At 31.7% G+C, this 25951-nt stretch overlaps 1 protein-coding gene across 1 annotated transcript in view; it reads right to left on the reverse strand.

Annotated features, from left to right (window-relative positions):
* The window catches only part of LOC143398357 (ovostatin homolog 2-like), a 41474-nt gene extending 16055 nt beyond the window's left edge, over positions 1-25419 (reverse strand). Inside the window, exons 1-17 of the mRNA XM_077109259.1 lie at positions 25355-25419; positions 24862-25045; positions 23796-23952; positions 22130-22182; positions 21609-21629; positions 20796-20964; positions 20147-20231; positions 16525-16642; positions 13448-13559; positions 12032-12141; positions 11541-11699; positions 10419-10646; positions 9159-9213; positions 8594-8739; positions 8087-8236; positions 2338-2508; positions 1230-1316 (exon numbers count right to left, since the gene is read on the reverse strand). Coding sequence (XP_076965374.1) covers positions 1230-1316; positions 2338-2508; positions 8087-8236; positions 8594-8739; positions 9159-9213; positions 10419-10646; positions 11541-11699; positions 12032-12141; positions 13448-13559; positions 16525-16642; positions 20147-20231; positions 20796-20964; positions 21609-21629; positions 22130-22182; positions 23796-23952; positions 24862-25045; positions 25355-25419 — 2070 coding nt within the window. The remainder of the gene's footprint in view (positions 1-1229; positions 1317-2337; positions 2509-8086; positions 8237-8593; positions 8740-9158; positions 9214-10418; positions 10647-11540; positions 11700-12031; positions 12142-13447; positions 13560-16524; positions 16643-20146; positions 20232-20795; positions 20965-21608; positions 21630-22129; positions 22183-23795; positions 23953-24861; positions 25046-25354) is intronic.
* Between the last annotated feature and the right edge of the window lie 532 nt (positions 25420-25951).

Consider the following 25951-nt stretch of genomic DNA (forward strand, 5'->3'; position numbering starts at 1 on the left):
AATCCTTCTGAAATCTGTAGGATTATTAGAAATTATTTTTAAGAGTTATACTTTAATAAACTGGAAAATCCAGAAGATATTGACAAATGTATAAGCATATACGACTTATCCAAATTGAACCATGAGGTTATAGAAAACCTAAACAGACCAATATAAAGCAATAAGATTGAAGCAGCAATTAAAAGCCTTTCAACAAAGAAAAGCCCAGGACTAGCTGCATTTTCAGCTGAGTTGTATCAGACTTTTAAAAATGAACTAATGCCAATACTTCTCAAATTCTTCCATGAAACTCAGACCAATATGTCTGATGAACATACATACAAAAATCCTTGATAAAATATTAGCAAACTACATTCAATAACATAGTAAGATGATAATATACCACAATCAAGTGGGTTTCATCCCAGGGATGCTAGGTTGGTTCAACATACATAAATCAATAAATTTAATTTATCATTTAAATAGAGGTAAGGACAAGAATCCACAGGGGATTCTCTAACAGGGGATTAATATCAGGAATATAGAAAGAACTCAAAAAATTTAACACACACACACAAAAATAAAAACCCAAATGACCCAATTAATAAATGGGCAAAAGAACAAAGCAAAAACCTCTCAAAAGAATACGTAGAAATGGCCAACATGAAAGGGATGGAAATAGGCAGAACTGGAATCTGAAGTGGAAGAAATTATATTTCATGCACATGTGATTATGTCAAAATAACCCCAATATATGTATAACTGTAATGAACTAATAAAAAATAAACTAAAATAAAATACCTTCTGCCTTTGACTCTGTACTTTGTTTTCTCTATATAATAAAGGTATGATGGCCACATAAGGGATCTCATCCTCCTCTGTCATACTCATTTATAATGACTATCCTCTCACACATCACCACACACTGCTTGATCCTATACACTTCTTTTGTTCTACCATAAAAATAAAATTCCTCTCATATCTAAAGACAATTATTCCCTATAGCCAGAAAAATAATAATAATATTTCTGGCCTGTCTTATTCTGTTTACTGAACCTTAGGGTGTCTAGTTGTAGCCCAAAACATTAAAATTCACACTTAAATTCCAAATTTTCTGTGGTTTTATCCCTAATACACATAATTTTAAGAGTCATTATGAATATCCCCCAACACAAAATTCTAGATTACGCACATGCACTTCTAGCTGGAGCATTTTGTATCAATGCATACTCTCCTCTTTTTAGATAGACAGGCCTAGGGAATGGCAGATTATTCTCCTCTGAACATATTTCTGGTTTCCGATAATGGAGATTGGTAAAGGCTTTCAGACCCATGTCCTTTTAAAGAAACAAACAAGAAAAAAAAAGAAAGAAATAAAAGAAACAAACAGAAAGTTCATTCCTTTCATGTAAGACATACAAAAGGCTTATAGTATTGCAGTAATAAATAGATCTTTTTTAAAATTTTTATTGTTGGTTGTACAGTTCATAAATAGATCTTTTTAAAAAAATTTTTTTTTTGAACAGAGAGAGAGAGAGCGAATTTTTTTAATATTTATTTTTCAGTTTTCGGCAGACACAACATCTTTGTTCATATGTGGTGCTGAGGATTGAACCCGGGCCGCACACATGCCAGGCAAGTGCACTACAGCTTGAGCCACATCCCCAGCCCCCATAAATAGATCTTAAATAAGCATATTTTCTGTGCTAGCAAGAGTATGGGATCATAGGTGTCACCACTCTATTTGACTTAGGGAAAACTCCTAATTTATAGGAAAAAATGATAATACTTATTATTTTTATGTTTTACCATTTTGCTAAGTGTTATACATCATTCTTCAATATTACTCATGAAATCAGCACTAGCTAATTAACAGAAAAAGCACCCCCCCACACACACATTCACACAATGGACACGGAGTAAATTGAAGAGTTGGGACTTGAGCTAACGTCTGTCTGATTCAATAGCCCTGTTCTTATACAACTGTGATTCTATTATACACATCCTTTCATACAAGCCTCAGCACAGCTATTTTGTAGCCTAGGTATATGTGGAATCCAGACTATATTTTAGCCTCTTGATTTGACTTTTTCTGCATAATATTTTTTTGGGTACTATATTGGGTGACTATCTCATTACTTCCAACCTGAAGCTTTATAATTTCAGCAAAATATTTTCAACAGAAAAGAGAAAACTCAACAAATAATGTCTCATTTGATATAAGACAAGTTTGGAATATTGTATTAGCAAATTACTGAAACTAAATTTCAAATTAGGTGAGAAACAATTAAATAGGCATTATGAATATTAAAATTAAAATTGAGATAAAATATTTTGTAAAATCTTCAATGGTCTTACCCTGACAATATCATAGATGTCTCCATCTCCATAGTTGTTTATAGGCATATAATACAAACCATTGTAGAACATATTCTTCTGAGGAATGCAAGGGTTCACCTTGCCATCATCTAGGTTGAGACCATGGTAGAAATAACCATATGGTTCTATGTTTGGAAGCAGGTTGTACACCTGTGTGGAAAAGCATATGTTTCTCAGTGGTTTAAATCACACCTATTATAACAACAAAATTGAAAAATTTTGTGTCATAATCATTTACTCTTTTCCTCTTCTTTAAGAACAAGGGACTGATATTTAATCCAATTTTTTTAGTTGACTTATTATTTCAAAATAAGAAACCAACTTTATTTTAGGCAATCAACGTCATATTCACAAAAATTTTCCACCCTAGTGTAGAATTTTGGAGAGTATGAAAGAGTTTGTTGAGATCTAGCTATTGATTAATCCAAAGCTTAGTACATAAAGAATTCATTATTCTTATTAATAATGCTAAGTCTATTTCCAGGTCCAGAGGATAATATTAACTGCTTGATTCTAAATCTTCTCATGTAGCTTCATAAGAAAATGGCAAATTTAAAAAAGAACAAGTAATAATATCCTTGACTTATATCATTAACATGACTTAGACACAGAGAAAAATTCTATGAACTTCCAATTGTTTGCAGAAGATGAGAGCTCCTAATGACACTAAACATTTGAGGGTGCATAGAACTGAAGAGGGAAAGTTTGAGAGAATCCTGAATAAAAGAAAATGACATGGAAATTAGAAGAAACACATTGAATCAACTCAAAATAAAGCCCAACATTTGTACTGGAAAATAATTTGATCAAAAGAGGTGGGGTACTGACTATTGCAGACAGGGCAGGTAAGGAGAAAAGGATGTAATGGCATAACATTAAGGATACTACAGAAACAAAAGAAGAGTTCTTCATTAAAAATTATTTTTGGAAGGACATAGTAACACACCCTGTAATCCCAGGGGCTCGGGAAACTGAGGCAGAAGGATCCCAAGTTCAAGGTCAGCCTCAGAAACTTCATGAGGCCCTAAGCAACTCAGTGAGAACCTGTCTCTAAATAAAATATAAAAATGGGCTAGGGATATGGCTCAGTGGGTAAGCACCTATGGGTTCAATCTTGGGTACAAAAAAAAAGTATTTTTGTAAAATAACATAAAAAGTATTTTTACCTATGAACACTATCTATAAAATACTAAGAATTAGAAAAAATAACTCCATATAAAATTTCTATAAGGGAAATAAAAAATGTAAATAAAAACATCTTAGCTGATGAAACATCTCTACTCAAGTAATTAAGTAAATAAATAGAGAAAAGCCATCTCCAAACATGTCAGTATAAATGAAATGTTCACATGCTGGCATTTGGGTATTTTAAAACACTGTGAATTAGAAATTTAATATAGAATAAAAATGGGTGAAACAAAAAAAACATAAAATAATAATTTAATGAACTTCAAAATAGATGAAATAAACAAACACATCAAATGCAAGTATGAAAGTACAAAAGACCTCAAGAGAAAATGATCATAAGAAAACTCTAAAGACAGTTTTGGAGAAAAATAAAAGAATGAAACAGGTCATAGGCAACATGGTTGCATTGCAAAGCAATCAAAGTAGTTGTACTACATGGATGGAGTCTTTCAAGAAAGGGAAAAATAAAAATTTTAATGTTACATTATAATTCAAGATGAATATTTAGAAATAAAAAATGTAGTCTATATATTCCATGGTTCTACTGGAAAAGCTTCAACCAAATAATAAATATTGAGATATATTTTACTTAAACTACTAGATTTTAAGTATTGAGAGGGATAAACCTTCGAGGCCTTCAGAGAAAAAGGTCAAATAACCTAGAACAAAAAATAAATTAGGCTGAAGTCAGAATTCTTAAATACAGTATTAAAAGCAAGGCAATATTGGAGCTGTAATTCCAAGTAATGTAATGTATGAGCCAAGAATTTAATGTACAAGTAACTGTCTTCATGTGTGAAGAAGTCTTTAGAAAAACAATTTGGAATATGAAGTCTTTTAGGGAATTCTAAGCCTATATGACCTTCTGAGGAAACCAGTAGAGAATGAGCTTAATGTAACCAAAAAGTGATGAGGAAATTGGTAAAACATTGCAGATAAGAGGAAAAAGTCAGAATGTAAGCATTATATGTTCAAACAAGAAAAAGAAGCAACTATAAAATGAAACAAAAGGCAAAGAAAGGCAGAAACTAAAATAAGATTATTGACTGTTGAGTAGATAATAGGTATAAGTCAAGAATACTACTTAAAAATAACTAGCTATGGTGGCTCATCCTGTAATCCCAGTGGCTTGGGAGGCTGAGACAGAAGGATGTTGAGTTCAAAGCCATCCTCAGCAATGGCAAGTTGCTAAGCAACTCAGTGAGACCCTGTCTCTAAATAAAATACAGAATAGGGCTGGGGATGTGGCTCAGTGGTTGAGCGCCCCTGAGTTCAATCCCTGGTACAAAAAAAAAAAAAAAAAAAAAAAGAAACCTAACTAAATTTCAAGGTTAAACAAGAAGTGTGAGACCCTGGGTTTGAGCTCCACAACTGCAAAAGGAAAGAAAAAAAGTTTAAGCAAGAAAAAAGCGAGATTACTGTATTATAAAAATAACCACTAAAACAAAATTTTGATCTAACATAAATACCAAAAAGAAAAAGAAAAAAGAAAAAAGATATCTTTAACAAAGTACAAAAAACTATAATAATTTAACAGTAATTATAACTAAAATAATGATAGAATTCAAGTCTAAATATATAAATCATTATCAATACAAGTGAAAAAACTTAATTCTCTTTCAAAAACAACTTTTTAAAAATAAAAGCAAAACCCCAAAATATATTTATATAAAATAATTAAGCACAAAATTTTAGTGTTTCAAAGAACAAACTTAAATTTAAAGGGCAGGTAAATGAAAATAATGAGGTAGAGATTGCAGTCCTCCTGATATCAGGAAAAAAAAGAATTAAGGACAAAATGTTTCAAGTAAAACAGAGAATTGTGATTTATATTGTGAAAAGCTGCAATTCATAATAAAGTTTCAACAATTATGAATACCTGTGTCCCATGTAATAAAGCAGAAACTACAGAGAGAGAAAAATATGAAAATAATACTAACAGGGTATTCTTATATACTACTTTCAGTATAAGACAGGCTAAGTGGATTTAAGAAAATAGGCAAGAATAAAAAAATCTAAATAATCAGATTTAAGGGTACAAAATAAGATAATAGAAACTATATCTTCTCAACAAATGGAAGCATTGTCAAAAACGTATTTGGGCACAAAAATATATCAGTAGACTTTATAAAATAGAAATATTACTGATTATGAGACACTATAAATTGAAACTAAAACAAAATTCCAAAATAAAAAGGCATTTTTACAGGTCAATTAAAAAATGTTCCAGTAAGTAAATTTTTGATGAAAGGACAAATGCAAACAGAAATTGAAGAATTTCTTTAAAATAAAAATGGAGCCATCATCACATATCAGAATACATGGGATATTTTTGAAAGTAGAGATCAGGGTTGGGTATAGCTCAATGCCAGAATACTTACCTAACATGCACAAGGCTATGGGGTTGATCCTCAGGGGCATGCATCTCACACATACACACACACACACACACACACACACACACACACACACACATTACAGAAAAACACCTAAACATTCAAACCAATAAAAAAAAAATGAGAAAACTGTGTAAATTTTATATTAAAGAAAAAACTAGCTAAAAACAACAACAACAACAAAATGAAGTACTGCTAAGGGAATGATAAATTGCAATCGAGTACCAAAAAACCCATACTGCATCTTACTGATAGATTAAAATCCTATTTTGGGGAGAAGAGCAAAATAGGGAAACTACTAATTAATCTAATAAGGAAAGAAGTACAAATATACAAAATAACAATTATATAAAATAGGAAAACATAAAAATAAAAGAAATGTAGTGATCAACATAGTAAAATTATTGAGAGTCCACTTTTCAACAAAAAATTTAAAATATATAAAATATCTTAATTTCTTAAAAAAATAACAATATGCCAAAACTGACATTAGTATAGAAGAAAAGCTTAAAAAATTATTTTCATCAAAAGAAAAAGAAAATTGGTAAGAGTCTATGATACACAAATGCACCAAACACTAGTCATTTATGCTAAGGTTAAGAACAAGGCAAGAATGCTATTGTTGCCTTGCAATTTGGTACTGTACTCGTGTTAGGGGAAAAAATAATAATATAAAATGAAAAATGGAGGGTAAAACTATTTGCTGATTATAGAGTAGCATATCTAAAAGCCCCTAGAAAACCAATGGAAAACTAACTCAACCAAAAGCAATCTGGCAATTTTGCAAAATATAAAATTACTATGCAAAAATAGCTCCCAAGACCAGAAATAAAAACATTTAGAATATATAATGGAAGAAAAAATAGATTTACAGTAAACAGAAAAAAGTTAAAATGCTGGTAAACTAAATGCTGGTAAGCTTAGTAAGAAACTATATAAGAGAATTATTTAAAACTAAAATTCACAAAGAACACAAAAGTATGCTTGGACAAATAAACAGAGATTTATTGGTCTTAATCAGAACATCATCCCAGAAAGATGAAATTATTAAGTTAATTTATAAATTCTATGTAATCACAACAAAAAAATATCAATAGGCTGGAATTTGAGAACTTGGAAATAAGTTGGTACATAAAATCAACAAGAATATCTATGGGAACCATAAAATTAGAGTGACTGGGGCACCCAGGAAAGCCAAAGAATTTGATTCACAACAAAAATTAGTACTTACAACAGATTCTCTAAAATTAAAACAGTGTGGGGCTGAGATATGATAAGACAGACCAGTGAAATGGAATATAAAATTCAGAAATAAACATAACTACAAATAGAAACATATGACAAAGGTCATACTTTAAACTAACAGAGCAAAGATGGTGTTGTATCAACTAGATAGCTATAAAATGAAACAAGATAAATTAGATTATTATTCTATACTAGAAATCAGGGATCCCTGGAAAAATATAGATTTTTAAGATTAATGCAAAGAATTTACAACATAAGTCTGAAACCTCTTAAAGTAGAAAGTTGGTGAGTGCTAGAACCAGCATATGGACATACCAAAGGGGACATGGAGACCAACTTGATGATTTTCCTACTGAACAAACCTGGAACAATTTGAACATGAAAATAATTAAGAATAGCAATAAATTATGTACCATTGAGTAAAAAAAAAAAAAAAGTGTGTCCTCAAGTAAAGAGGAAGAAGTAAAACTGGAAAAACCACCATCAACTATTATAACAATATTGGTTCAGGTAAGAATTATCAATGAATGCTAAATTTAAGTGTAAATGATGATGAGGATACTACAAAAAATGATGTGTTGTTCAGGATTTTACACCCACGGTACACAAGATCCATCTTCCCATCTTTGATGATATTAATTTTGACTACCAGGGTAAAGATGATTTCCTGGATCTCCATTGTCTTATTATCCCCTTTGAACTAATAAACATCATCTATAGAATTATGTTTTACTATGAGTGTTGAGTAAGTCAAGGAAAATAAGTGAATAATTCACAAAGTAACAAAAGAAGAAATAGTCAATAGTTTCAACATGTTCCATGTCACATAAGCTCCATATGAAGGGTAAGACTTAGAGTCCAGATAGAAATAAGAAAACTGAGGAAATCAGGGATCTTACACTCTCAGCTGATAGCTGTTGTTCCGATTTCAGCAGGAGGACACTTTTATCCACAGCTCGGAGGGCACAGAATGAGTCAGGAGCTGCTTGAAGATTGAGACTGGCATTAGAGCCAGGAAGCCCCTGCTCCTTATGGAACTTTATGCTAACCTGAAGAGAAAGAAAAGGAATAGAGATGATTTCTATGAGGAAAACCTGAATAAATTCAATAGTTTCTAAAGAAATTCTTATAGATTCTGTACATATATTCCTCCAGCCCATGTTCACCCTCAACTCTCCTTAAAGGGACATCTCCTTTACCACCCTCCTCTCATCTCGGGATTGGTACTACTGTCAAGGATGATTCTTCCTGTTTGGCAATTCTCTGATTCCCTAATAACTTAAACGATACCCCTACTTATTGTGAGATTACCACGTAAAGACCAGAGTGGTCCATTAAGGAGGTAGCAAGAAGCAAACTACTTACTCTTCTTACTCTGGACAGGTCAGACATAGAAGAAAAATCACCTTGTTTTTAAAACATTTCTCAATCTGGAACTTGACACTGTCAGCCACGATTTCTCCACTGGGGTGAAGGGTGTAGACAAAGAGGACAGCCACAGGAGCCAGATCAGCACTGATGCTGATGGGGAATGAGAAATTCCCATTCCAGGCTGGGTAAACAGGAGATCAACAGATAATGCCAAAAATTTCTTGCATCACTGGGTATGCTTAGATAAAAGAGAATGACTTATGGATATAAAGTACAAATTAGGCTTTGTTTTAAAGGCAAGCAAATCAAATAATGCCAACTACATATGAAAAATAAGACTGGGTAATGTAGGTGATTAGAATACTCTGGTTTTGGAAATCCCATTTCTGTAATGTACTTGATGACTGGGAATAGTAGAAAGAGGTCAATCTGTCATTTATCCAATTATTTAGTAGCTTTTTTAAGCCATCCTATTTGTACTCTGTCCTCAAATTGAAATAAGTGCTCTTATTTCAATTCAACTTCTAGACTCTCTAATAATATTTCCTCAAAGAGAAAAAAGGTAAAGTACATATTTATAAATGGTTGCATTATATACACCTTTGTTTTTGATTTCCTTTTGTCCACTGAGAAAGATAACTCCTTTCACCATCATCTGTGCAGGACAAAGAAAACACACTATGAGATCTATTGCCTAATATCATATCATATTGTCATTATATAATGAATTATCTCATGATAATTCTGTTACATAAGATATGGAAGCTTCCACAAATTAAAAGTGAACTTGGCACATTTGAAGAAGAACAGAATAACCACAATGGATTGGGAGCCTATCATGGACTAGAAACTCTGTGAACAGTGTGAAATGCACTGTAGGAGGAGGAGAATTTTATCCAGACTTTCTGGCTCTGAATATGTCTTTATCTAATCTCCATCAACTATATGATTTAAGACACATCATTCTATCTGTTTGCCTCTGTTCCATTAGCTGTAAAAATGAGACTTCCATAAGGCTGATGAAGCTAGCCAACACATACAAGGGCAGTGCCTGACATGGAATCCTCACCCTAGGAGGGAAAACTTATCATTTCTAATTACATATATACATCTGAGGAAACCAAGGCTTAAGGAGTTTAAAGAACCTGTCCAAGATGGACTAACTTGTCTGATTAAGAGGAGAGGGTGGGGGCTGTGTGTGGTGGTGACTCAGGAGGCTGAGGCAGGGGGTCACAACTTCAAGGCCAGCTTCAGAAAAACTGCAAGGCCACAAGCACTTTAGTGAGACCCTGTCTTAAAAAAATAAAAGTGCTGGGGATGGAGCTCAGTGGCAGAGTGACTCTGGTTCAGTCCCTAGTACCCACCCACACCCGCAAAAATACAAGCAAAAGAAGAAGACAATGACAACAACAACAACAACAAAAAAAAAAAAAACAAGAAGCAACAAGAGGGTGGAATGCCTTAATTTCCAAGTCTGTCTGTCACTCTGCAATCTGCCTTGAAGACACAAAATGGATAGACACAGGCCAGCTACTTCCTTTTACTGCTTATCAAAGTGAATCTTCCATTGTATTTTTTTGCATCTGCCTAATATTCAAATATTACAAAGCGTTCTAAACCCCCGATATGAATTAATAATTGAATGCCTAAAAAAGCAGATTCTGAATAATAAGTTTTTAAATCTTAGGGAAACAAATAATCTGAGAGCATTTTATCTGTTTGTGTCTAATGGATCCTGTAGCATTTGCCAGCAAAATGAGAGGGTGGAACTCATTCAGATTGGCATGGCACAACTAAGGCACACTGTCTGAACTGCCCTGTGCTAGGCAGGATTCCAAGAATACACTAACTGAGACTTACTAAATAGTAGAAGTTGACATGTGAATCATCCTTATATGCATCAGGATTTAAGGAGTAATGAATGGTAATAATCTTCTGTTGGTTACATCTAAGCTGCTTCGGTTCAGGAGCAATCTTCAGGAAGCTGCTGGTTCGTGAATAAAAGCGTGAGACTCTGAAGTAGGCATCTGAATATTCAGGTGTCAACCAGCTGTTAGGATAGCAGCTCTTAGGTTGAACATATGAAGCCTGACATAAGAAAAGAAAGAGAAGGATCTTAGAGAGGCAAAGACTTCCAAAGACAGTAACAGAAGACATGTCTTCCAAGCAGGGAGGAAACTTAGCTTGGGGCTGACATTTCATTGTGGAGTTATTGGAAGCAAAATAATAATAGCTTTCTCTTTTATACCATAATTGTATAAACATTTTACTAGACTAACAATAAAATGTTTTTTTACTTCTGATTGAAAGAGAATTAAATGTAATCTCTGTTTCCTGAAGCTACATTTGAAGACTGACAAATTGTTTAACTGCAAAATTCCATTTAAGCAGTAGAAAAGAGAAATCAGAGTATTTCCCTTATTTATGTATGAAATGATCTGAGGAAAAAAAAAGCCAAATTTTCTTCATGAGCTATTTCTAACTCCTCAGAGGAAAATACTGGTTGTTATAGAACTTATAATGATTGTATGGTAGTATCATTAGCTTCTCATCATCTTGAGCAAATCTCACACATTATTTAACCAACAAGCAAATAACAAAACATATGTTGTCTTTTAAGAGACAGTAGAATGAATCTGATGTGATTTTCACATGTACATATATGAAAACATCACAGTGAATCCCACTGTTATGCACATCCATAAGAATGAGATTCTAACTAGAATAAGATGTATTCTATGCTTGAATAATTATATCAAAATGGATTCAGCTGTCATGTAACTAAAAATAAATAATATTTTTTTTAAAAAGACCCTCAGAGAGAGGATCTGTAAAAGAGAAAAAAAGAGGCAGAGAGAGAGAGAGGCAGAGAGAGAGAGAGAGAGAGAGAGGGGAGGGGGAGATTCCTAATGTTCAAAATTACTAACATTCGAATATGATATGGGATACCTACCAGTCTTCATGTGTTCTTTGATGCCTTACCTTCAGATTGAACTCTGGATCAAATATGTCTGAAGTATCGATGGAAAACTGAGCTTCACCATCCTCATCTGTAGTGTAATTTCCTATAAATTTATCATTGAGCTCCAATTGCAATAACTTGCTCACCAAAGGTACATTATTAGGACCATAAAATTTAAGCTGTACAAAAAAATGTTAATACTCTTTGAATACAAAATGTCATATTCCTACAGAGAAATAATTTTCTGTCCTTTGATCACACAATAGAAATGTTCTTAAATTCTAATGAACAGAAAGATGTTTCAATAAGTATTTATGTGTTTATATATAAAATATGGAAACAGCTAAGATTGTATTTATTACTTTTAGCCTAGGACTTTTTCAGTAAATCAGACATAGTAATACTGAAAATGTACTATGAAAGAAGAAAAAAAGTATCCAGAAATTTTCAAAGGATAATCAGTGATCTAATAAAATGAAATAGGACATGCATTTTTTAAAGTTAAACCTACAGTTCCAAAATAATAAATTCCTCTTCTATAGAAAGGGTCCGTATTCTCAAAGTTCACTCTGCCAAGCAATGGAGTGATAAAAATGGAGGTCTTTTCACTGATTTGTACACCTGTAAGAAATGAGGAAACACAGTGTCAAGAAACAATTAACTATTCCACCAAATATTTCAGAGCTGGGGATATAGCTCCATGGTGGATCATTTGCCTAACATGGGCAAGGCCCTGGCTTCAATCTCAAAACCCCAAAAGACAAAAAAAAAAAAAAAAAAAAAAAAAAAAAAAAAAAAAAACCTTAAGGTACACGGTACATGTGAGAACTCTCTAAACACAGGTTTACATTTTTGTTCTATATTGAAAAGGAGATGTACATTGTTTGAAATACACACAATCTATATCTTCAAAAGGAATAATGATGTTAGTATGGAAATAATTAAATCAGGAGCAGGAGAAAATGCTCTTAAATTCTTCCTTCCTATCAATTCACTCAGTTCTGGCTTGTAACTTTATGATGGAGAATATCTTAAATATCTCCACAATAGGATTTTCACTTTCTGAAAATTTTCTCAACACTACAAAATAAATGTAATATTTAGACTTTATTCAGATTTGAAAAGCAAAGTAAAAAGAAATGGCTTGCGATATCAAAAAACCAAGTAAATAGGCAGAATGAAACATATTTAGCTAAGTTGCTAATAGTAAGTGTGACAAACTGACCTATTGTGAGAGCTATCACAATATTGATCAAGTATATGTACATAAATCACTAAATAGTATACTCCCAACCTCTTTTTAAGTAACAAGAAATTATGAGCAATTCAACTGGTTCCCTTGCCCAAATTAAAATCTCACTTTCCTGTTTTTTTATTCTTTTTACAAATATTTACTGAGCACTCACTATGTATGTATGAGTTTGTACATACATAGTACAAAACTATTTTCTCACTAATATTTTTTCACTTGCAAATGTTCCTAATTCTAATAAATCAGGGGTTGATAAACTTCCATAAAGAGCCTAACAGTTATTCTAGGGTTTAGGCCACTCTGGGTTGAGTATTTGACAGAAGTTCTCTTCGTGCTTATAGCTGTTAGGCAAGGTAAACAAAATGTGACTGTGTTAAAAAAAATCTGGATTGGCCCTGGGGACATAGATTTTAAACACTGAGAATTAAATCAGATGTTGGACTTTGGTAATTTTTTTATCAATTTATATATATATATATAAAGTTATATATGTATGTATGTATGTATATATATATATAATTTTATTCAAAAGCAAACCTCAAGTTGACCTAAGGGCAAAAAGTACATTTTACCAGTTTGAGCAATAATTGATGTGTATTTTGTGCATACTGCTAACTCAAAAAGCGTCTTCACAGTAAGCTGATATCCCAGTTGTACATAAAATTCAATTCTTACCTGTCCCAAATTCTGTAACAACTACATTGATATTCAATGTCATAAACAATCCAGAACGATAAAATTGGAAGATTTTTGTAGGTACAATTTGAGAAACACAACCATTTTTCAACTAAAAAATAAAGAAAAATATAGTGGAAAAGTTAGGGATTTAAGAGTATTTTAAAAACTATGAAATTTTAGCAAAAGTATATAACCACCACCACCCCTGACTTTTGAAATGATTAAAGAAAAAAATTAAAAGAGGAGAAAGGAGGGAAGGGGAAAGATTATATTAGCATATCAAAAAAGGTAAAGTAGATAATCTTTATTTTACAGATTCAAAATAAATTCTCTTGAAAGCAGTGTCAATGAGAAGAGATTAAAGGATGGAAATGAAGTTAAATAATATTTTTAAAGTAATATTTAATTACTTTTAATTAAAATTATCTTGAAAGGCACTAAAACAGGTGGAAAAGAATCATTCTTTAAAGGTGTACCATCAAAATAAACACTTCTTCAGATCAATTGTTCATTTAAAATAAGGAAAAATCTGTAGATAACCTTTGACCAGTCACATCAATAATTAAAAAGATTTTGTTTTATTTGAAAAAAAATTACTAATTTAAATTTTAAACAGAAGGACCTGTCAATTTATTTGGTCCTCAAAACTGTCATATGAGCCAGGCACTATTATTAAACCAATTATAAGGATGAATAAACTGAAACACAAGTACATTATATAACCTACTCAAGGCCACAGAGTTAAAAGGTGTTGGAGCTAAACAAGTGTGTAGTTTGTAGAGTGTGTACTCCTCTAGACTAGGAACTATTTTATCAATGACATCAAAAACATTACTTCTATTTTGTCAAAATAATACAAATTAAAATGAATAATTAAAAATGGCCAAAAGAATCTAAATAACTTTAAAATTAGGAGAAAAACATTTTCAGTAATCCTTCAAAGAGAAAGGTAAGGTAAACTAGTAAGAATCTAGATATTGGGGTAAAGGAAAAATGCTTTGCATCAAATAATGTTAAGCTGTGTGGCAAAAGAAAAATATAAAGCACTGAATATGTGTATTACTAAATGAAGCTTTGTATTCATGGGCTCCACACCCATGGATTTAACCAATCATGGAAAAAATATTTGGAAAAAAGTATACCTGCACTGAACACAAGCAGACATTTTTACTTGTCATTATTCCTTAATAATACAGTATAACAACTATTGAAATCACATGTACATTTGTACATAGTATAAGTACTCTACAGAGGTTTAAAGTGTACTGGAGGATGTGCTAGACTATATGCAAATCTACACCCTTTTATAGAAGGGCCCCGGATATCTATAGAGTTTCGTTTATGGGGGTTGTGGATCCAACTTCCATTGATAGGGAGGGATGACTATATATTTTAAGTTTCAACTAAAAATATTAGGAAACAGAATTAATATGATGAAGGCTAATGATGATGAACTCAAAATAACATAAGACTATACTGTAAACCTGTACATTAGACAAACACAAGTGTCATTTAGAATGAAGAGGGAAAGCAAATATGTAAAATGAGTGCTATGAACTCAATATCCATCTGGGAGAAAACAAACTTCTTATATTAAACATATAAAAAAATAATTTTATGTTTACTGAAGAAATTGAAATACTCTTAAAGCATACTGAAGTAGTTACATGTACAACAGAAGGACAAATCAGACATTTTCTCCCTAATCCTGAAACCCATAAATGGTAAGAACCTTGGGATGTCAAAAATAGCATAATTTCAAAGTCAATGCTTTGACTTAATTAAATACACTGGAAAAATTTGCTTAGAGGATAGAGAATAATGTTTATAATGAAAGAAAGTTTTAGTTTTATATTAATCGGGAAAAACAGAGCCAATTAAGAGTTCTCAAAAGACCAAAACCAAATTAATAACAAAAATATGAAAAGATGCTCAAATTAGCTAGTAATTAGATAACACATGTTAAAACAAAATAAATTTGTCTTCCAAAATGATAAAAAATTAAAGTCTTAAATATATTGCTAGAAATAACTTTGGAAATATACTCCCATATTTTGCTGACAAGAATTTGAATGCCTAAAATTTATGAATAGCAATATGCTAATATTTCTTAAAATAATCTTTATGTTTATATCAATCTATAGTTCCCTAGATTCAGGAAACTCACTCTAAGGAATGTTTCAAATAAATAAAACTTCTCACATAGAGATTGTTGCATCAGATTTTTTTAATGCTATGTTTTTCATATAGGGAAAGAAAAAACATTAGCTAAATGAACACCTTTCACTAGGTAAAATGGTTGACTGCATTACATCACAACCTCAGTGGAATAATGTGCAACTGATGTGGAAGAAATTCATTTAACACTTCTTAGCCTGCATTTCCTATACAAAGTTAGGGGTTCTTTTTGCCTGTATATGCAATTATTGATATTTACCTAGGGGGTGATCATCAAATTTGAGGAGTAACTTCAGGACAATCAGATAAATACTATGGGATATATACAAATTTCACTATGGTAATTCCAAAGTCAATTCTCACTAAAAGAAATGGGTGGAATCATTATCTTAAAGTTATGATGTTATAGATGAAGAAAGCAACTATGGGCTTGACTATGAATCTCAGGGTGTGGGGACATATTAAGGCCCCAGATTCAATCCCCAGCATCATACACACAAAACTGCAAATCTAAATCAATAGATGTATATGATCTGAATTGCAGATGTTTGAACATAAGCTATATTAAAAGGACAAGTCTAGGCTGCATAGTGAAGAATAATGCAGATTAGTTTATTTAAAGATTGGGGAGGCCACTTAGTATATAATATGAAGAACGCAAAAAAATATTTTTCAAAGTTTAAAAATCCTAAAAACTGATAAATAAATAACAATATACATTGCCTAGAGAGTAAGAAACTTTTAGACATTGTATTATCTCCTTATTTTTTACCCTTTGTAATTGAGTCCTCCATTTTACACAAAATGAAAATAGTGTTAAGTCCTTTTTATAGATGAAATTAAAAAAATAAAATAAAATAGCCAAAAATTAGATTTTTTAGTATTATAGTTAGTACCTGTGCAATAAATTGCTCACATATTTCATTGTTTTCATTCTCACAACTTGTAGAAGAAAAAAATTTTCTGCATATGCGGATTTGGGCTTTTCCTTGCACAGACTGGCCATAAGTGTACCTATTGGGAAAAGGTGCACTTGTGATTACAGATGAATGACATGAGAGCAGTATTTTCTGAACTCCTTCAACAATTATACATGAAATCTCTGAACTATGAAGACTTGAATCTAACCCAGTTCAATTACAAGTCCTCACCTATTGGCACTGTCTTCCTCGCAGAATTGGTCAATTGATTTATTAGGAGGATGTGGCTGCTTTTTAAAAAATCAAATTCAGTAACATAGTATCTGAAGTAATCTAAAATCTCAGCAAATAAAATTTAATGATTAATTTTTTTAAAATAATTTTTAATCTGATAGAAGTATCAGAAAAAATTAGCTGTGACTCTTTCTTTAGCAGAATATATGTATTTAAGTAAGTAAATCTGGGATGATTCAGGTTCTTGAAGTATGTCCAGATCAACATTTTAAGTAACAATGCTCATTTAGCCACTCCAAAAATCAAAAAGTTTCTGGAACTGACACAAATTGGATATGTTTTGAATAAAAGTATAATACCTTCTGGAGTGATCAGAATTATGATCATAATTTAAAGTAATGTAAGAAACAACCAATTTCATGTTAGTGTTTGGTTTAGAAAGTATTTTTGTACATAGCACATTGCATAAACATTTGGGTCTTCTGATTTGTGGGTTGCACTTTCTTAGCATAATACAAACACAACACAAATTATCTCATTTTCTCCTAAAACTATAATGCAAATTTTTGAAAAATTTCAACCAGTGGGCTTGGGTTGTGGCACAGTGGTAAAGCACTTGCCTAGCATGTGTGAGGCACTAGGTTCGATTCTCAGCACCACATATAAGTACATAAAGATCCATTGACAACAACAACAAAAAAAATTTCAACCAAACACAAAGCTAGTCAATATCAGTGTTTGTTTTTTTTCTCTTAACTTAAGGATTTTTTCCACTTAGATTTAGAAAAATAGAGAGCGAATACATAAGAGATAATCAAACTTAATATTAGGAAATTTATAGATTACAATATTTGCTTTTATGACTGTTGGACTTTGATCTGTATCAGATCTTTATTTATATGATTTAATTTTTCTAGTCACCTTGATTAGTAAACTGAGATTTGCTAACTTCCCCATATTGTGATTGAAAGAATGAAAACTCAAACTCAGATCTGTTTCACTCCATGGTCTATTCTCCTGTTGTGCCACTAACCTATTTCTCTTTTTTTATAAAAATACTTTATGCTTTTGACATCTTGATTCAATTTAAATTACTATAATCATTTGTTAGTTCTAATTATCAACCACATGTAAAATAGAAGTTGAACTTAGATTGGGCCAAAAATGTTAGGTCTCATTAATGCATGTAAAATGTAAGAATTATAAGACAAATATCTTATTATTTCTTCTTTTATTTATAAAATAAAATTCTTACTATACAACTATTTACAGACTAATGTTTGTCCCTGGAACATGTAGTTTACTTCTTCATGCAGCACAGAATAGGAAAGCCCTTTGTGATTTGAAAAGCTTTTGATGGTGCTAATGGAATTTATTAAAAATCTCTGTAGATAAATTTTCTTCACACTTAAAAGCATAATTCACTTCTGAGATTGTTTGCTAAAATTATCTAATTTTGCTGTTGTTTTTCTTAGCCATTCCAACTAAATCTCTGGGCACAACTGGTATAGTACTATTCAACCCCAAAAAGGTAACTCCTTGATTGTGTTAATTGAGATCTGGACAGTGACTTCACGTCCTTCCATCAAAGCCTGCTCAGTAACATCTTTGCAGCAAGCACAGCTCCTGTGTAGTGGCCTGGTCATGTGGCAGGAGATTATTATTGCTGATTACTGATATGCTATTTAATATCAAATGTATCTGGCATATAATGTTAAGTTTCGAGAAGACAGAATAATGATCATAATTTAAAGTAATGTAAGAAACAATTTCAGGTTAGTATTTGGCTTAGAAAGTGTTTTTGTACACACCTCGTTGCATAAACATTTTGGGTCTCCTGATTTGTGGGGTTGTACTTTCTTAGCATAATACAAGGTATTTGAATACATTAGAAATGCGAAAGGCATTAAAATTTCTGGCTTCGTGTAGGATTTTCTAGCAAAACCAGTTTATGATCTTTGATTTCTTCATTCCTATGTTGATTATACCATGATTTTTTACAGATAATATGTAATCTCACATATATTAATTCTGGCACACATTCACATTGAAACTCAGAAAAAATTTATAACCATTTCCCTAGAATTCAAAGATTTTAAATACTACTGTAAAAAAGACTAAAAGTTTCCAAGATTCTGAAGAACTTCAAAAATTATCCTCACATGTTTACTATACAGTTCTTTATATAATGTGTCTTTAATATACTGCCAAAATACTAAAAAAATAGTAATTTTATGTCAGCCATAAATTATTTCACAGATATGACAAATATTGATATTTTAAGTGTTTACATAAAGTATAATGGAATTATTAATCGAGAAGTATCTTTAAAGCCATAAAGCCCAGGTGTAATTCCTGGTTCTGTCATCAAAGGGCTCCCTTCGTGTTGGAAAAGTTATTTCTTACATTACTTTAAATTACAATCATTATTCTGACTTCTTGAAACTTTACACTATATGCCAGATAGATTTGACATTAAGTAGCATATCAGTAATCAGAAATAATTTCCCAAGGAGAAGATAGAAATTTGGATATTTTGTATTAAGAGGATTCAAGTGAATTCAAATTAAAGTATAAAATTCCTTAGTTCTACTATGACAATTTCAATAGCTCATTTTCTGTTATTATTTTTATGTATTTTAAAGATACAATTAATAATATTTTATTGTATCTATGTTAGATTTTTTCTCCTCTTTTCATATTCATTTTATTTTTTATGGGAATATTCAGTGATTGTGAAGACTAAGTGAGGTAGGTACTTTTGTACTAGCTGCTGGAATTATACCTTGGTACAATACCTTGGTGAGCAAAAAGGCAATCAAAAGATTATAAGATTTTTATCTATTTTGTCTTGGTATTTCCCCTTTTGTAAATCTTTTCTAAGTAAACAATTGTTAATTCAAAGTTATTATACAGTAATATAGAATGGTACATGCTACAAAATTATTAATTACTAAAAAAATAAAATGGAACAGCCCACATGTTAGATAATAAAATAAAAATGGTTCAGTGAATTTGCTAAAGATAACTATGTAAAGATATGTTGATAGAGAAAGGAATTAGAATAGTTTAAAAGGATGACATAATAAGGAAAAAATATTTTCTTAAGTATTGTAGATAAGAAGGCAAGATTGCTGTCAAAGAAAATATTCCTAAAAGATTACAGGAAAACTAATCACAATGTTAATGACAATGAGTACAATTAATTATAGCTAATTTCTTACATTTTCCTTTATATTTTTCAAATATTCAAAAATACTCTAAGAATTTTAATGTGAGCATATGAACAAATTTAATAGCTAAACTATTTTGTTATCTCTGAGCTTTCTGTTACCTGTGGGGACAAATCATAATAAATACTTACTTAGCACATGTGTCCACTTGAAATTCATCATCTGAAATAGTTATTGTTTGTGGAGCACTGACCTTAACTTCAAACTTGGGCAACACTGAAAACAAAGAGATATATATTTTCAGCTCCCATATGGCTGGAAGAAAAACTAATTGAAATCATGTAGATAACCATAGTGATGATGCATAAAAAAATTATGACGGCATAATTTTTTCCTATTTTTACATTTGTCCCCACTTGTATGTGAAACTAGTCCACCACAGTAAGTGATAGTGTCTCATTAAGGATTCAGTATCCCCCCTCCCTTCTTTTTTCCTTTTTCCTGTTCTCATAACTTTACAGGGTCTGGGATATGGCTCAGTTGGTTGAGTGCTTGCCTAGCATACACAAGTCCCTGGGTTCATTTGTTGTTATTGTTGAAATATATTAAATTCATTCTAGAAAACTATCTGGATTCTAAAAAATAGATGTTTCCTAGGGGAAACAGATAAGTAGGGATCAGAATAAGGAGTGAGGAGCAAGAAAGGATTGATGAAAGAACAGAAGATGATTGCAGAAAACCAAATCAAGCTTCACATACATTTGCCTAAGTCTAATGTAAAATTTTACTCATTTATTTGAACTTATTTATATAAGAAAATAAAAACTAGAAATTGGTTACCATATCTGTTAACAGTAAATTCATGTATCAGTGTATTTCCTGATTTTCCTTTTACAACAATTGTATAATCTCCAATCATTGGCTCTGAAATCAATTGGAATGACAGTTGGGTAATATTTCTGAAAGAGGTCACATTTTGCCATTGAAAAATCTTATTGTTTTGAGGATCCTAGGAAACAATAAATAAAGACAATCAGAGATTGCATATTTTTCTTTCCTTCTTTATTTTGGAAGTAAAGAAAGTACTATCATTATATGGAACTAATTGTCTTAAATCATTAAAACAACATCACTTCAGTAATGTATTCTGAATGTATTCAAATTCAATCTATTTACTAATAGGCATAAGATAGCAAATAAATCGAAGGCCACAGTACTCTAGACAAACTGGTAGAAGGAAACTGTTAATTATTTTCTAAAAGCAAACAATCCACTTTATAATAATGTCACTTTCTCATATATTTCTATATTTTAGGTATTTGTGTTTTCCATTTTCTTATAATAAGATATGAATTAATTAAGACTAAAAAGGGCTTGGCAACCAAAATCAGGCCCTTTCAAATATACATCTGCTTTAGAGTCTAATCTTTTATATTCCATAAAAAACAAGATATTGCATTTGCCCCAACATGCTAACATAAAAAGGAACAGACTTTAATTTAGATCTCAATCTGATGCCTTACAAAGTAATGCATGTAAAGACTGTCTTCTCTTTATTTCAGTCATCTTGATTTCTAATTATAGAAACAAGAACAAGACATATATTATTTATATGAATAACTAAATAATGGATACAAAAAGCAGTTCTCTTACCTGAAGTGTGATTAAAGGATACTGAAAGAGAGAAAATACAGATTAATACTTTAATAGCACATTTCTTTTGGCCAAATACTGTACTATATATAAGATATCTTGTAGAATTAGCCCTTGATTCTCAGAGAACAAAATTTCTATAGATAAAAGTGCCAAACACACCCCAAATGTGAAATAGAACCTAAATCTCTCTGGGAAGTAGAAAAAAGTTTCATGCAACTTGTGTGTGTGTGTGTGTGTGTGTGTGTGTGTGTTTTGTGTGTATGTGTGTGTGTATGTGTGCACGCATGCACGTGCTTCTTTATTTGATGAAAAGACCTAAAAAAATTGTAACTCAACTCCCTATAAATGAAAGTTTATATTTAAATATGAGGTTAGCACTGAAGTTACACCTATCTTGTACTCTACTTTGGAACCTTATTTTCATGCATTTAGAAAGCTTCCTGAAGATGTGTTAGATAGCTATGGATTTGTTTAATATGTTCAAATGTTATTGCACCATTAGAAATGACTGAACTTACCAAATCCTCAGTAGGTTTGAAGCGGGTATCCAATGTCACAATGCGAAATTTAACTAAAAGAAAAGAAAGGAACAATCTTTTTCAAATATATAAAGAAATTAAATTGTCCTGCTATCACAGAATACCATATTCCCCTTTTTTCCCAACTCCAATTTGACTCTTTGAGACTGAGTTTCACTGGGAAAGAAATATCTCTTATTGCATTTGTCATTCTTCTCTTAATGGTGTTTTGCTGTGACCAAAGCTGACACACTGGCTGCTGCTACCAACAGAGACTTTTCCCCCAAGAGCCACAGGAACACTTAAAGACTTGATGGCAGAAATAGTCATAGAAGGAACAATATGCCAAATGTATGATGAAAGAGAGAACACAGTACTCCTAAAAAACTAAATTGATACTAGCTAACAGTTGAAAAGAAAAATTTTGATTCTTTTTGCATACAGAATATAGAAGCTATCATCATAACACTTAGTAAATTCAGAAGAGAGGATATAATGGGGCTGGGGATGTGGCTCAAGTGGTAGCGTGCTCGCCTGGCATGCGTGCGGCCCGGGTTCGATCCTCAGCACCACATACAAACAAAGATGTTGTGTACGCCGAAAACTGAAAAATAAATATTGAAATTCTCTCTTTCCTCCCTCCCTCCCTCCCTCTCTCTCTCTTTCTCTCTCTCTCTCTAAAAAAAAAAAAGACAAACTTTGTGCTTCCTTTAAAAAAAAAATTCTGTATTTAGTTCATGTACTTCTTTTCAATAAAGATACTTTTAATCAACTTTAAATTTAAAAATGAGAAAACTAAGTTCCAAAGATGAAAACTTACTTGACAAAACCCAATATATATTTTTTTAACCAAGCCAAAACCAATCCCTTTGGAACACTAGTTTTGCATCCTTCTGCCACCTTCTTCTTATTATAGTAATAAAAAAATACAGGGTTCTTCCTAGGTTATCATCCATCTAGTTACACTTATGATAATCAGTAATAATAGTGAAAATAATATATATCACTTATGAGATCTTTACTATGTGTTAGGCACTCTTTAATATTGGCACTTTTAATATTCATTCTCACAATATTCTTGGGATAAATTTTCATTTTCTCTACATAGGATATAATTGAACCTTAAGAAGAGGGTTAATCAGACACTAGTATGGCAATATGTATAAACATGGCTGTATAATCAATGTGATCCTGCAATTTGTACACGTGGGAATAATAAGAATTCATACCCCATTTGAAACAAATGTATGATATATGAAATGTCAAGATCAATGTAATGTTTTGAGCAACTAATAAATTTCTGATGTTTAAAAAAAAAAAAGAAGAGGGTTAATTAACTTGCCCAATTGGCAAACTATGGAGCAATGATTCAAATAAATCAATTATACTCCCCATTCCATGCTTGAACCTTTATACCTTTATGTCACTAGAGTTTATACACAGGGAAGGGGAAGATGGGTAAATTTTACAAATCAAAATATTCAGTGACTTGTGTTAAAGGGTACTATCCCATACTTTACCTAGATCATCAATAAGATTTTTTAAAATTTATGATCCAATGATTTTGAGGATAACATAAATAAATCTTACATGTTTGGATTGCTTTTAATTTGAAGAATGCATTTTTAAAGTCAATGATACAAAGGAAAGGGGATTTTTGACTTACCATTCTCTCCGGGTTTATAGATGGGCTTATCTGTCTGCACAAAAGTTACTTTCTCCTCTGAACTGATTGCTACAGATCTCCTCTCAAAGATTGTAAGAGTATCCCCCTTAGCCAAGAGTGTCACAAAAGCAAACTGTTCAGAAGACTTCTGAGAGACCTGTTGATATAGGAAAGCAGAGAATTTGAAAATCATAAATAATGTCTTAATTTGACTTGTTAGACAGAGAGATCCTTGTGAACTCAAGGATGGTGGAATGTGATGGACATCATTATACAAAGTACACATATGAAGAGCTGAATTGGGTGTCAACATTCTTTATATACAAATAGAGATACAAAATTTGTGGTATATATGTGTTTTAAGAATTGTAATGCAAAAAAAAAAAAAAGAAAGAATAGTGTTACCTTAGATTAGGTAGAGGGAAGTGAAAGGAGGGGAAGGCAGAGGATGCGGGGATTAGAAAGATAGTTGAGTGAAACAGACATTATTACTTTATGTATATATGTGACTATATGACCAATATGATTCTACAATATGTATATTCAGAAAAATGAGAAAATATATTCCATCTATGTATGATATACTAAAGTATATAAGTACATTCTACTGTCATGTATAACTAATTAAAACAAATTTAAAAATTTAAAAAAGAATTAATGATTGCTTGTTACAATTGCTTAATTTAGTATGAGGACACTTTCTAATAACTATGTTTGTATCTTCTTGACTTCCATTTACTTTTTTTGTTGTTGTTGCTGTTGCCCTGAATTCAAACCTTTCTTTTTTTCCCTAAATTTTCTTTCCTCACAATGTGAAACATTTTTACTATCTAAAGTGAGGTAGTTATCTCATTATCAATTCTTATGATAGAAGATTAGCAACATTTCATTAGTCTTGCTGCATGTATAAATTTTTCTTTCATTCCTTGCCTCTCTGGAATTCCTAATTGTGCCCCCTAATTTTTACAACTCATCCAAAATCTAGTTTTGTTATTTAAAAATAATCTTTTAATAATAATTTAATGTCCTCATCTGCAGCTCTGAAATAGTAAATTCAGTGCCTCACCTTGAAATCTGCACAAGCATAGAAGGTGTCTTCTCCCACAGACAGGTCAAAAATTGTGGTATTAGATCCATCATATTCTAAGAAAACACTCAAGGATACAGATTCATTGAGGTTTAAAAGATGGAGGCAAGCTATTTCTGCAGAATAACTCTGTATCACAGAGGGGACCCACAGGATATATTGCCTATGCAAAGAAAATAACCAACATTCTATAAACAAGAGTAATAAAAATACATAACATCCACCAGAAGCTATTTTAGCTTATTGAAATAGTCCTAAAATACACATTTATGATAGATAGCATTACAATAAACTTTGGTAGAGAAAGAGATGTCTTAAGATTAAGATGTTATGCTTGCTAAGGATTTATAGGAAAAATCAGCACTCAGTTGCAGAAGTTGAAATGATAAAAGACAATTAAATTTTATTTGGCCTTATTTTAACAAGGTCATATTTTTAGTAGTTTAGTATAAATAGTGTAGTATTCCCTTACAGTTTTGAAGCCACAGCAATAGTCCAATGAAGCAAAAAGGTGCTCAGCAAAATGGTAGGCACCATTTTAATCCCAATGCCTGAACAGCAACAACTTTAAAATAAACTTTCTCATTAGAAATCAGCTACTTCAACTCTCTCTTCATTCTGTTCTGCCTTTTTGTATCATTGCTTTTATAGTCATGCACAATGAAAGATCAATTTCTTTTTGGAGCAAATGTCAGGAGACCCACCTGTCACATTTAAATCACATCTCCTATTTCTTCTCCAGGGAGTGTCACTTTATATAAAGTTCCTGCTTAAGTTCACTGAATAATGCTCTGGTTTTAGTATCAGCAGCACAAGTTGGACAGGAAGAAAGAGGAAAAACAAAGAAACTAGTTGTGTGACACTTTGGACACATTTCCAAATTTCACTCACAGGACTAACCGCAGTTATCAAAACACTGCTACACCAGGGTAGCACTTGGAAGAAGTTGCTTATCCAAAGAATTATCATACCAATTCCCAAAAGGTAAATTTTTCAGACTTATGAGAGAAGGGGCATTTATGATATTGTCAAAACATGATGCAAACAGATCTCCTTATAGGCTGATTTT

The sequence above is a fragment of the Callospermophilus lateralis genome, chromosome 4 (assembly GCF_048772815.1).
Source record: "Callospermophilus lateralis isolate mCalLat2 chromosome 4, mCalLat2.hap1, whole genome shotgun sequence".
Taxonomy (NCBI): domain Eukaryota; kingdom Metazoa; phylum Chordata; class Mammalia; order Rodentia; family Sciuridae; genus Callospermophilus; species Callospermophilus lateralis.